The following is a 14,693-nucleotide window of genomic DNA, read 5'->3' as shown; positions in this document are numbered from 1 at the left end:
ATAATGCCATGCAACATATTAATAAATTAAGTCCTTTAATTAACAAGCTGCCAAGTCATTATTTAACACTGTCCAACACACTTCTCATATAATGGGACAAAATTATATGGTGGATTGCGATAAAACCGAAACAGCAACAAAAAACTGTGTCAGTACATCACAAGATAGGACACCATAAAGCACCGAAATGCAACTAAAACCATGAAATTAATCTGCATTTATAACCAAAAATTAACTTAAATCACAAAATCCTAAACTTTTAATACAGTAAATTCTAAAAATTTATCTAGCAGGAAATTTGTACCAAAATGTATAAATTAAAATATTGGAAAATGTTTACTTCTTTTTAATATTGCAATTCTTATTATTTCATTTTACAAAGACACAAATACTTACCAATTGATTTTACTGTTCCGAATAGTTAAACATTATTATTAAAAATCATTACACAGTAAAAGTGCAATATATATTAGTCTAAAACCATTTAAATACCATATTTGTTTAATATGATGTTATAGTCATGAATAAACAGAATTAATAAAAAATAAAAATGACACTGAAATATCTCATAATTCAAAATGAAATAAGCCTAAAAATAAAACCCTATAATCTTGTCCCTACTCAAATATCTCAACATAATTCTGGTGATGATCAACTAATGGACCAAAGTGGGCTACAGGCTAGGTAATTCATAACTGGATTGTAGCATAAAGGTAATTTACAGAAATTGTAAGCTGCTTATGGTAATTTTTGTTTTATTTTATTTTGTTTTTTACAAAATAGCATAAAAAATTCACAATTTAAAATAAAACTGCCATTTTTTGTATTTACATTTAAATAATATGTGCATGTTTTAATCATTCCCTTTTTGGGAGCCATTTAAGCTTCCAAACATAGTATCTTAAAAATTACAACCAAATATTTTGGATAAAATTCCCTTGATGGAAAACCAAATCACAATGATCCATGGCTTTCCATTTTTTTTTTAATTCAAAAGGATATATATTTTTTAAAAGAACAATACTTAGATATATTTTTAAATATAAGTTAAAGATTTGACACATATACAGTTTAACAAATAATTAAGCTCAAATTGGACAGGCAGACTTCACCTAAATGCACATACAATAGGAAAGCATCTTTTCAGCAGCCAAGAATCATAGCTACAATGAATCAAAGTTACAGCAAACTTTACATCATTATTCCTTTTTAAAAAATTGTGTACTCAAATAGGCACATGCTAGGAGCAACATATTTTTAAATAGAACTATCTGCTGCATATCACCTCTAAAGGGCATATTTACTTAAAAACTAGTTGAGCAAAGATTTACAAGCAATCAAAACAAAATTATCGCACAAACCTCTTCAAATTAACCAATTTGACATACGTTCTCCTGTTTTCTTTTAACTCATCTGCAAAATAAACTATACAGTGAGAACTCAAACAAAGCCACAGCCGTGATCACAGTCATCTTTCAACGCAGAACAAGAGAACACAGCGACACTTTCTCGTTCGCGAAATGACTGCCGACTGAAATAATTACAAATATATTCATTTACAAAGCATGGCTACACCAATGACGCGTGCTCATGCAATGTCACGGGGTGTGGTGATGAAGTACAAGTTGTTGGAAACGTGATCGTTGATGTTGGACATGCTCTCGGTGGACAGAGACGTGACGTCGATCTGTATCCCTCCGAACATGACGAGCTCCCCCTTCCCGGGCACCAGGGAGCAGAGGCTGGTCTCCTCCGGCTCCCCGTTGGACCCGCTCTTGCACTGCAGCCACTCGACGGAGCGCTCCTCCGCCAGGACCCCGGACACATCCAGCACGAACATGGTCATGGCACTGCCGGACCGCCGCGAGCCCCGGGACCTCGCGCGCGAGAGGTTGCGCAGCCTGTCCTCGTACTTCCGCAGCGACTCCAGCTGCCGCAGCCGGTTGCGACTGCTGCCCTTGCCGTCGGGCACGCGGAACGCAGCCATGGTCATCGCGCCGGGCCCGGCCGAGAAGTCGTCCCGCGCCGGGGCCCGCTCGCCGCGATCGTGTTTGGGCCTGGGGGCGGCCACGCTCCCCGTGCTGCCCTCTGATTCGCTCTCCTCGCCGCTGCTCGAACTGGTGGAAGCAACCCCTGGACGGTGCAGGAAGTGTCCTCGACGTCCGTTCACGTTGTGCTCTCGGCTGGTCCCGGGACTGTCTGGCGACCTCTCTGGAAAACTGGACATTTTAGAGTTACGTGACAGCGATACTGAGCTTTCTACAATGGCATATGTAAATGTTTGATATCAAACAGATGACTGCACGTTGTTTTTTTTAAACAGAAGGAAAGCGCTCAAATATAAACAAATGATGGTGCATCACAATACCAATTTTACAAGACTATACAGCAAACTCAAATATTTATCTTGAAATGTTAGAATTTTAAGTTTCCCGAAATAGCATATTTACAACAAAACATTATTTTTCAGCAAGATGTTAACCTTGCCTTCCCCATCGGTCACAAAGATAGTGTATCAGATCGTAAGTCACTGACACTATATCCCAGGGTTACTGAACCAAACTTTCCAATGTGCCACTAATATTATAACTGCGGCGACAGCTTTGTTTGCTTGGTAAGGATTTCACGTCACGCAATTATGAGCAGGGTTTTACAGTGGGCTCCAAACCATTTGAATACTTTTGGTGCCGTGGTGCTGGGACCGACCCCACGGCACGGAGGCCCCTGCTGCTGTGGGGACGAGAGAGCCAGCACCTACCCAGGAGCATCCCTCTGCGGTCTGTGGCTCGGAGGACTCGCAGGCGCCGGCATGCGCGACGGCGGGCTCCCCTTTGCCACCAAGGGCATCACAGGAGAAAGCTGCCGGCTGCGACTGAACACCACTACGTACTTGCCCACCTGCAAATTTTTAACTTTGTAATGGGAATGGGCATATCTTTGGAAGTGATAAATGACCTCAAAATTTGAGATTAATAAACACACAAAACCTAATATTGAAAAATTATGCCAAGAAATAATTGTATAAATAAGCATACCACATATACAGTATTCATATTCAACTTTGGGCACAGTCTAAAAATTAGAGACAAAACTTCTGTTAAAACTGTAGTACAGTAAATTCTAAATTATCTATGCTGATAAATGAATTTGATGCTGTGGATGATTCAAAACTATCAACAAAAAATGATTTCACATAAAAATTTCTAAATGGGAGGATTAACATGTATACAATGTTTTGCTGGCCACGACTATAAAAGCATTTTGACTCTGCAATAAAATAATTTACTGTTATTTTGACCCCAAATTAACTTTGAAAGGAGATTACAAAAGTTTTCAACAAAATCAATTTGAACCAATATCATTAAAAAGTTTAAAAGTTAGAATGAATTATGGCTACATATTTACGTATCGAAAATACCTTTAAAATCCCTTACTTGCTAACAAGATCAAAGAAAGGTCTTTAGTCCAGCATCCTATGGTTCAGCACATTCTGAATTCCGTCACCAATAAGCTCTTGACAGTGGCCGCCCGGCTGCGTTACTGCGCTGCCGACATTTTTATTTCGCTCAGTTTATAGTTACTGTCAGTTTTCATTTCAATATGGTGTTTTAAGGTTTCTAGCTGATTACAGTTCACTTGTTCACATTTGGTATTCCCGTTAAAACTACACTGACATTCGATAATCCAAAATCAGTGATTCAGCATGGCCCAAATGTGTCGGATTAAAGTCCTTTCACCGAGTAGGAAAATTATGATCACAGCTTCACTGCAAAATAAAAATCATCTGCAAAATCAAATATACAGTGACAACTCAATCAAAGCCACAGCCTTGATCACAATATTCTTTCAACGCAGGCCAAGAGAACACAACGATACTTTATCCACTAAATGACTGCTGATTGAAATGATTACTCAATTACCAAATACCTCATTGGAGGTGTTTTGAGTCGTTCCACTTGAAGGAATATTTGCCTGCCGCCCCACGAAACACCCACCTTGCATGTGGGGTGACACCAGATGTGAGGGGCCGCCCACTGCGGGTTGCGAACCTTGACGCTCTGCCAGGTCCACTCGGGGTCACCCAGAGTCAGCAGCCACACATCCTTGAACACCATGTTCGGTCCACCACAGCCACCTGCCGAGCGTCAGACGTCAAGCACAGCTCCGTACAGCAAGCAGTTTCTACTAGTTTCCTTTTAACTGGAGAGAGAGGTACCTATGTCACGATATACTACTACAATCTTGACTTTGTTTAGAAAGAGGATCTAGCTAACGTGGTACGAATTACAAAGTTGTGAATGTATGCTCATATATATATATATATATATATATATATATATATATATATATATATATATATATATATATATATATATATATATATATATATATATATATATATGGTAAGTTTATGTTCACTAATTACATTTAATAAACTAATGGCAACAGGCCACACATACATCAACTATTTATATTAATTTTATATTAATATATTTTATATTAATACCTATGGTATGGATGATTAATTTTTATTCCAGCCAGGGTACCTGTTCAAGTAAAAACAATCTTTTTTGGACATGTACGAAAGTGTCAGGAGCCAATTAAACAAGCCCTAAGTATATGAGTATACAATAGCATAAAAACATAAACAATGCATGAACTGTTTTCTTTAGAAACTAATTTCATGGTATTTAGTATATATCAGCCAAATGGAACATGTTGATATCAACTCAGCTATCATTCAGTGTCAAGATTATTTTTATAAAAGATGGCATCACATGTGTTTTATAATAAAACAAAAATATGCTGTGTTGCTGTGTTTCATTAAATCTACCTCTTTTCAGCTGTAAACTACAGTAGTTAAAATGGGTACTGCAGCCTAAACAAACATATCAATAACTATAGGCATTAATGCTTGTATTCATCTACACTGGTAAAAATATGACACTGCAAGTATCACTTGGCATTATTAATTATACATTAAAATTAATTTATTACTTAAAAAAGGTGTTATGTAGTAGCTGGACAATCAATTTGAGTCCTTGAAATATGCTATTATGATCATCATATTGTGTTTGCCATAAAGTGTTCATCTAGATGGCAAACAAAAAAAAAAAGACTTTTCCAAAAATTTACATTTTCTTAAAAAAAAAAAAAAAAAAAAAAAAACATTACTTTTCCAATAAAGTAATTTAAGATATTGTAACTTAACTTTTTATTTAAATACAATGTAATGCCAAACCTTAAAAAAAATTTAAAAATTAATGAGCACTAAGAAGTTCATGCACATACTTTCATTTAAAAAAAAAACTGATTCCCTCAGATATCTAAATATGTATGTTACACAGACACAAAGACATACTAAATAATAAGCATATCCACACGCCACAAGTAGAGCTTGCACCAGTATAAATACCTATGATTAGAAGATGAGTGTCATCGAGTGCAACTTGAAACTGGCCGTACCGTGGCGGAGGTTTCAGTTGTGACGTTGCTGGCTGACTCCATGTTTGAGTTTCAGTATCAAAGCACCAGATGGCATTGCAGCTGTTCAGAGAATGCACATAATGAAATGAAACCCTCTCATTGTTAATAGTCAAAAGACATAATATAAAACAATAACTTCCAATGCAGATGTTAACTTCATGCTGGTGAAGTGTTTTCTGTGTGTAATTATTTTCACATGAAACACTCTCTCATGAACATGGCAGGACCAAAATCAAAGTGGAGAACAATTTTCTTTATCAACCCTAATTATTCTGTTTAATGACTGTATTATATATTACATATTATTTTATACATACTTGATGTATAATATAATAGTTTATCTTATTTAGCAGTTGGTTTTGTAAAACTGCACACAAAAGTGATCTACAGGCTACGTCAATAAATCAACAAACATAAACAAGCAGTAATTTACTTGCACATTTTGCTGCATTGAATGTATTTGTAAGTTAAAAATGGCAAATGGGTTATCGAAGACATCAGACACAAATGAAATATCACTGATGGCAGACGTTTAAGTCTATAGGCTTCACGTACTAGGTAAGTGGTGACAAACAAGCTGATGGTTGATGGTATTAGGAGTAAACATTTTTACATCAACATGAGAGATATGGAGATACAAATGAAGGTATGATGATGATGAAAACATGCACCACATTGCCACAGACGGTGGTGGTGCATCTACTTTAAGGGGTCCACCTAGTCAGGGGTGTATCTGTGTCAGTAAGGTGGGATGAAAAGTGCAACGCTCGCTGGTGCTTCTAGCGCAATATTGCCTCCAAGCGCAAGGCTGTGGACTGGCATGCAGTCTTCTTGTCATACATAAGGCAACTATGTAATTTGGGTGGAAACCATAACATTATATGGCAGAGAAATTTAGATAAAGTCGTAATACAAGGCCCTTGAGTGCTTTCAAGAACCTTGACCATGCATTTCATGTCTAAAAATTATTCTGAAAACCCATTTCACTCTTCTAAAAAAAAAATATAAAAACCAAATACATCTGCCCTCAGCGTATCTTAAACGCTGATTGTAAACAGATACCACTCGTACAGTTTTCAAATAACGTCGTTTCTTCTGAAACTCTGCACATTTTGTGTGTGTCCAGGGAGGCGGGGCTCTTGAAGGCTGGTAACCATTGAAATAGCACCAATCAACGCCTTCCGTATCCTCCGCTCCGTCACCGTTCACCTCGCACGCGGCCACGTGGAGAGGGGAACCGGCCTGGCTGGGAAGCGACTCACTTGACACGCTCCTGGACACCGTACTTGTCCTGCAGCACGCCCCCGAACACCACCATGAGCGTCCCCTGCATGGAGGCCGAGTGGCCGGCCAGGGCGGGCGGCGACAGCGGGGTGGCGACACTGGACCACCTGCCGCTCGGGACATCGTACACGTGCAGCTCGTTGAACAGCTTCCACGGCTGTGCACAGCGCCGTGTCACAGCCACTCAGTCACGCAGCAAAGGGGGGCGTTCAAGTATTACGTAACGCAATTTGGTGGGACGGGGGTCTTGTAAAATGTTACGATGCATTATAAGGGCGGGAGGGGTGGTTTGAACGTGTTACGTAATATTGTTTTTTTTTATTTAAATAAAAAAACTAGGCAATTAAAATTTCCCAAGTTTGCAACCCTTTTCGTTTATGTTTTACGGGGAATCCCTCGATTATACTGAACGTCATTTTTTTTTTATTAAATTATAATATAAATAAATAAAATAAACAATATACGCACGTATTGCGAGTTAGAAATTGCTTGTTTTATTTATTATTACCGCAAACGCGATTAAAACAATAACAAAGGTATTTTAGCGACTTTCCGGTACTTTGCGCAACATAATTATGACTTTTAGGTAAAAATGGTCACTTGGGTGTTACGTAACGTTTAAGGAGGGGGAGGGGGTACAGAAAAATGTTACTGCGCGTTACATGGGGGGGTAGGGAGGGTCAAAAATCTTCAAACATTGCGTTACGTAATACTTGAACGCTCCCAAACGGCAAGACAGAAACCATCACTTTTCAATCTAACACTGCTGAAATGTCGACCGAGACGTGGACTGCCGGAGCCCACAGCGTACCTGGTGCAGCGGGAACGGCGAGGGGTGGGTCCAGCCCCCGAACAGGATGAGCTGCTGCCTGTGCGACACCAGGGTGGTGTAGGCCTTGGGGGAGGGGTAGCTGCCCACCGTGAGCGGCCTCTCCCACTGCCGCGTGTTCAGGTTGAGACACCACAGGTCGTTGAAGGTGGAGCCGGTGGGTGTGCAGCCCCCGAACACGTACATGCAGTTGTCTGCAACCACAGCCAGGCATCAGTCGTCAGCGCCTTCTCCTACCAAGTTTCACACTCGTCTGAATTTAAAACTCTTGCTCCATTCTACTAGTAAAAACCAAGAGCTGCTCCTGTTCCTGCTCAGTTTCCATAGTATACATAAGTACATAGTAATTACATCATACTTAATTTAAGTTCGTACTATTCACATTCTGTTAATGTTCAAGTGGAAGCATAAATTAACATGTAAAAAATGTTTTGTCATTTGTTATCTCTTAAAGGTATGTACATATTATTTTGTTGCAAATTAATGTGTATGCATTTTATGTAAATATTACAATTATTCATGTACAAATGACTTGTTCCATAGCCTTATGCTACCAACCATGATCAAAGGCTTAGCAGAATAAATAAATAAAACAATAGAAAAAACTCCTGTTTCCTCATCCGATTAACATTAATTAATCAGAAAAAAATTAAGCAATTTACAAATGATGTAAATAGTGGTGCCATGTTTTGAAAAAGTAATATTAATTTCGATGACCAGCAGCACCTTTTTATGCAAAGCATTATCCACAGAAGTGAATTTTTTCTTGCACAGTAAAAAAATTACAACAGGTCCAAATGGCAAGTGTTACAGTCCATAAAAAAAAAGGAAGTAAACTTACCACTAAGACATGCTGAATGGGAGTACCGCCTAGCAATTGTCATCAACGGAGTAGTCACCAAGTCCCATTCTAAGTTGAACTCGGATATCGATTTTTGGAATTTCCTCTTTGTGTGACGAATCACGCCTGCGGGGAGAAAAAACTTTGTAACTACGCTGCTAATAAAATAAAATTTAAATATTTATTTAATCACACCACTGTTCAAAAAATTATTTGAATTATTTTAAACAAAGTTAAAAAAAATTAGTTTCAATATTTACATTAACTTAAAATCTATAAATTATTTCACAATATTTGGTACAATGTTGTTGACCCAGGTGCACACTCATTTTATTTTTTGCAAGTGAAAATCATGGTGAGTTTTTTTTAGTACTCCTACTTTTGCCACCACTGAAATGTTCCACCAGTCTCAAGCGATTCTTGGAGGAGGGAAAGTTGCCTAAGGAGAGGAAGGAAGCAGTGGTGGTAAGGTAGGTAGGGATACGGCAAATCCGGAAGATTACAGGCGTCATCCTGATGCCTTGTGCAGGGAAAGTAATGGAGAGACTGGTGGTAGGTATGTAGTGAGGGAAATGGATGACTTCTGGTGGGTGGATGATAGCATGGTTTCTGGGGGGATTTTCATGTGAAATGCAGATGCAGGGTTACTGGAAGATCTGGCGGAGGAAGCAGTGGACGGGTAGAAGCAGATAGACGCAATATTCATTGATTTTGAACAATCATTTGAATAAAGTGCTGCACAAGAGGCCATTGGAGCAGGTAGAGTTGTTGGTTTAGGACGAAAGGGTGGTGGTAAGTTGGGTAAGAGATTTTTTTAGGGATAGAAGACAGAGGGTAAGGGTTGGAGAGAAAAGGTCTGAAGAAGGGGAAATGACACTGGGAGTGCCACAAGGGAGTGTGTTGGGGCCCCTGTTTTTCCAACAATTATGAACATTAGCGTTTGGATTCTAGTTTACAGTAAAATTCTAGCTCGCTGCTTTTCCATACATAAAATAATAAAGTTCCAAAATGGTGTTTTTCACTACCAAAGATGTTGCCGTGTTTACTCCGAAAACAGTGTTAATAAATTCCTAGTTTTCTGAGAAATTACATTTTTAGTTTACCTCACGTACCCTATGCATTGATGGGGCAGCCACCATTTTGTGCTCCAATTGCATAGACAAACCTGTGGTTCTCCATACACAAAAACTTGCATTAGGCCTATTTAGATTTGGATTTTGTGACGCAGTGTAAGATAAATAAAAATTAAAGAATATAATGTGTGTTTCCTTGACAGGGATGTTTTTTAGCAGTTTGGAGGGCATGAGCTCAAATTATTACGTGCAATAGCATATAACCTGACACTTGGGTTTGGATGCACCATCACAAAATCCAAATACAAAATATTCACATTCTTATTTATATATCGAGAACCACAGGATCAAGTTGCCTCACAAAAGCACAATGGCAGCGGCCGTGTCACTGCACAGGATATCTAATATAATCTATTAACTGTGATTTCTCAGAAACTAGTATGAATTTGGAAACACTGTTTTTAGGGTTAATAGAGGAATGTCTGAAGTGTTCGAAAAATTTCTTTTTTTCAGAATGTGATAATTTTTTTTACAGATAACACTCTATGTTAGAATTTTACCTAGTTTACAATATACCATAAGCAATATATTTTTAGAATGTTATACTAGAATAGGTATGATTCTAGTATACTTTACGATACCAGAAATGTAACTTCTTTAAAAAATGAATTTAGTGAAAAACAAGCAAGTATGTGTACACCACCCAAAACCCCCGTGTTCCTGTGCTCATCCCGTAAGAATGTAGGGATGGTAATGACGTCAGCGCCGCCATGTTGATAACATCATCAACATTTTTATTGAATCACGATGCATGTTAGTCCCAAATAAATTATGTATTTTACATTAAAAACAAATCTGATCACAAGTCAGGTACTTTTTTTTTAAACCCTCTAAAAAACAATAATCTAGGGCCTAGTGTCAAAATTGTGAAATGCCCAATGGCAAGTTTTTATAGAGAATCTGTGGTAACTTTCACAGAGAGTAACCCAACTGTTCACACGATTTTACAGTATTTTAAATGTAGCTATTCATCTAACCAACCATCCACACGATTATGAATTATTTTAAATGTTGGAAACCTAACTAACCATAAAATGGGAAAATACTGGTATATGCTTGATATATCGCAATGCCCTTTTACAGAATTAAAAAATTAAAAATTAAATAAATGTGAAAAATTATGCTTTTTTTTATTTTTATTTTATATTACGGATTCGCCTCTCCTTTACGATTACCCGATTCTCTCAATGTAACATAACTTAAACGAACCAAAATATTACAATATTATCCAAAAAATTAATAAGCCTTGCTGTGGTATTCCAGCATACTTACTTTTCACGATGCCGTAAAATCTTTTAGATACTGCAGCACAACATTGTAAATCATCATAAGGAGCAACATAACTCAAAATATTTTCTAGAATCTCATCTGGCAATGTTTCAATTGGACAAATATCAATGTTATAATATGATTCATTTATTTCATCAGCAATCATTGTAGTATTGTTTTACCCTAGGATACATCACCAATAATTTCCTCAATGTATAAGTCCTCACACTGCAAATAATTATATAAATTTAATATCCATCGCCATGTTTATTTACACTTGTTTTACTGCACTCTACAATCCAAATCGGGAACTAATGCTGGTTTCGTTAGTTGTTTCGGGAGCGTGTAGCGGGATGTTTTGATTCTTTAGGAGGTTATGTTCGAAATTTCAGTAAAAATTATCTTTTAATTAAACTTAATAAAATCGATGACCATATGTATAGTTAAATTTGGCAAGTGTGTTTAGAGCCATTGATGAATGGCCGCATAGCTAAATACCAAACACATAAACAGTTCCAACAACTATACTAGTCATTAATCAGCTGTTTCTAAACGTGTGCTAATGATTGGAATATCAACCAAATAATTTATGCATTGAGGTGTATTGTTTGACGCACCGGCTTTATAATGAATATGCCAGTTGTTAATAAAGTTAATCCAATTTTGGCTCGCCTACCTAGTATAATGATGCTTAGGAACGTTCGCTTATCAACACCACAGAAGGTAAGATTTTTATAAAGAGGCTCTTAAAAAAGTTCTTATTTATTCTTTGGCTGAATATATTTTGTATGTCTATTCTAGGTGACAGTGGTGTCAGTAACACTTGGAGTAGCATTACTGGGATTTTTAGCAAGGTATCTTCGTCGAAAGCGAAGAATTGTCAATCCATCTCGAGACACTACAAGAAAACATGGGACATCAGGAATACGCAGCCCAGCTAGTGGTGAGCAACTCTGTACTTGACTAACATTAGTTTTATAGCAAAAGAATGTTTTCATACACTATTTATTTAAATGTAAATTATCTAAAAATAACAGTAAGTTTAGTATTAAAAAAAATTAAGAATAGCTTGTAATATCACATTTTATTACATAGAAATTATTGTGTTAATTTTGCTCAAGATAGTTACAGTACTTTATTTATAATGGAGGTTGTTAGAAATTCATTTCAAATTTAAATGTCAATAAATTTATCTTGCTGTATAAAATTTTCTTTAACTTTTAGTTCTGAAAAATTTTAAACTAAATTTGTGTAGTATTGCTACCTAACATTAACTAGGATGACTTTCACAAATAATACAAGTATATTTTTGTCGATAAGCTTACATACACACATAATCTGCTTTACTAACTAAGCTACACATTTCACATCATTTGCTAATCAGACAGTCCCTTTTGAATTAAATTCATACTAAGTATTTAGTATCAGTGGTAATGGCTGTAGGTGTATGAACTATATATAACACATTTTATATGATACAGAACACATTATTAGATGATTTTTTTTACACAAAATGTTTACACTACTTGTAATTGTATTTTTACCAGCCATTTCAAAATATGCATTGTTCCTATCTTTATATTCATGATACCATGTTTGAAAAACATGTATTTGACTATATCACTCCTTTGTGTATTCAATTGCATCTACACAACTTAAACAAAGAGCAGTTTACATTATAGACATAAACTGAGACAGAAATGTATCTTATCTTACTAAATTATAAGTTGTAAAACACTGTTGAATGAACTTAATTTATGCATTTATCAAATTGTATAACTAATCACGAATTTTTGTATAAATATGTGTTTGACATGTTTAATTGTGTCAACTAAATTTTTGGCTAAGAATTTTTGATTAAATTTTTAGAAATTTACTTCATGGTTGGTTCACTTCAGTAATAAACAAAAGGATTTTATTTTATTTTTCTGTCGCTTCTTAGTGTGTTTTTTGTGGAATTGTATAGTTTAATTAATTTAAAACTTGCGTTTGCGTGTCAGTTCAAATTTGCCGCCGAAACACATTGTTATTGTGTTTCTTCGTAACGTCAAGAGATGGCGTTAGCATCAACTGTGGAGCGTAAATATGTTAGTTGTTTACATTGGATTGTGGGAATATTTTTGTGCGTTATTTCTGCCGTAAAATTACGCATATATTGTACTATTTGAATCTAGCTGTGTGGAGATAACAGCATAACGCTGAACTAACATGCTTTATTGTATCCTACCACAGTAATAAATTATTCCATAAAACTTTCTGATTCGTGTCTACTCTATTGCATTGTGAATACTGGTTTCCGATCAAGAAACGCGTTTATTTCATGCTCGTACACCTTAATGCCAACTATGTTAACTAAAGAAACGTTAATTTTCCATTCTTGCACAAATTATATTTTACAACGAGCGGGACTTGTGCACTTTACGATTCCATAACAATACTAATGACGTCAACAAGATGGCGTCGCTTACGTCATTACCACCTGTACATTCTTGCGGGACAAGCGCGGGAATATGTGGATTTTGGACGGAAAACTATAAACATGCTATTTCTCACTATTGCATTTTTTTACTATTATGTTTTATCGGTATCGGAAACTACATTATAATCCTGGCTCTAGTCTATTTTGCGATACCGAAATTTCATTATCAAAGACCCTATTTTTGACGTCATTCATTTCCCTTCCGTGATTCCCAACCAGTAGGAATCCGGTATCGAATATTAGAATGTAGCCTAACACGATATACACAATAAACGACTACAAATCACAAAAGCTTCACATCCATTCAACACAACTTACGTTTCTTGTTTTTACTGCAGTGATTCTGTACAACCAATTTTTCTCTTACAGTTGCATCATTCACTCCAAATTCAATTGCCGTTTCTCCGTTTCATTTTCCTGTCTCGCGAAACGCTAACGGTCGTTCGTCCATCCTCAATCCACACATTCTTTCTCTCCACTGCACCTTTATAACTATCTTATTTCATATAGACAACACCTTGCTCTTCACTAGATACAAGCAAAGGCGTAGCCAGGGGGGAGGGGGGGGGGGTTAGGAGTTCAACCCCCCCCCCCCCCCTTAGCACCAAAATTTTAATTAATTTCTTATTCATCACTCAAACAAATTTTATATTAAAATTAATAAAATTATTACCATTACAATATTTAAATTTAAGTACCGAAAACTGCTAAAATAGCACTATTTTACACCTTAAAATCCAAATTTTCCCGGGGGAGGACCCCCGAACCCCCCGCTTTAATACGGGGGGGGGGGGGGGCGCATGCTTCTTAACACCCCCCATACACAAATCCTGGCTACGCCACTGGATACAAGTACCCTTATTTGCACAAATATTCACTACGATTCTTATAAAATTCTTAATACCTATCGGGTAAACCTTATTTATTTACTCAATATAGCTGTTATTCCTTATTAAGTCACTCGTACCTCATCCGCGCCTCCGGTACTACCACCTTCAATTCCAGACTCTGTTCCATTACTATAATCCAATCTCTTTAGACGTCATCATTTTCCCCTCCATTATTTTCAACCAATTTAAATCCTGTGTCGTAATATGTACTTGAACCCTAAAATATTTTCAGTCAAGCAGAAGCTCTGAAAGTCCTACTACGCTGTCATTTCAGAACTTCATTTAATAAATAAGTAAATGGCTATGCTGGTTAGATGGGTAGAATATTATTTTCATTGGTTTATTATGTCCACACGATGGAGTTGCACTATGAACATTGCGATGCATTTTCAGGACAAAAACATTTTTATTAAATCTTCATTAAATTTCGAAATATCTGCGCTACCATAGATTTTATTCTGTCTTTATATATTGTTTTTTT

The 14,693-nt window shown here is 36.7% G+C and overlaps 2 protein-coding genes across 3 annotated transcripts in view; one reads left to right on the top strand and one right to left on the bottom strand.

Annotated features, from left to right (window-relative positions):
* Positions 1–738: 738 nt before the first annotated feature.
* On the bottom strand, positions 739–11,127 carry LOC134541926 (F-box only protein 42). 2 transcript variants are annotated; one of them, XM_063385677.1, is made up of 8 exons: positions 10,847–11,127; positions 8,442–8,567; positions 7,583–7,794; positions 6,750–6,928; positions 5,417–5,547; positions 3,996–4,135; positions 2,759–2,898; positions 739–2,219 (listed from the first exon to the last, which is right to left on the bottom strand). In XM_063385677.1, the coding sequence occupies exons 1-8, from the start codon at positions 11,007–11,009 to the stop codon at positions 1,589–1,591; spliced, it is 1,722 nt and encodes a 573-aa protein (XP_063241747.1). In that variant the 5' UTR covers positions 11,010–11,127; the 3' UTR covers positions 739–1,588. The 2 variants fall into 2 exon arrangements, with proteins under 2 accessions (XP_063241747.1, XP_063241748.1); XM_063385678.1 differs by lacking the exon at positions 8,442–8,567 and having other exon boundaries at positions 10,847–11,112.
* Positions 11,128–11,171: 44 nt separating this feature from the next.
* The window catches only part of LOC134541927 (mitoguardin), a 232,757-nt gene continuing 229,235 nt past the window's right edge, over positions 11,172–14,693 (top strand). Inside the window, exons 1-2 of the mRNA XM_063385679.1 lie at positions 11,172–11,566; positions 11,645–11,786. Coding sequence (XP_063241749.1) covers positions 11,471–11,566; positions 11,645–11,786 — 238 coding nt within the window. The 5' untranslated portion in view covers positions 11,172–11,470. The remainder of the gene's footprint in view (positions 11,567–11,644; positions 11,787–14,693) is intronic.

Source organism: Bacillus rossius (assembly GCF_032445375.1).
Source record: "Bacillus rossius redtenbacheri isolate Brsri chromosome 4 unlocalized genomic scaffold, Brsri_v3 Brsri_v3_scf4_2, whole genome shotgun sequence".
In the NCBI taxonomy this organism is placed as follows: domain Eukaryota; kingdom Metazoa; phylum Arthropoda; class Insecta; order Phasmatodea; family Bacillidae; genus Bacillus; species Bacillus rossius.
This window is presented reverse-complemented; position numbering and strand designations above follow the sequence as displayed.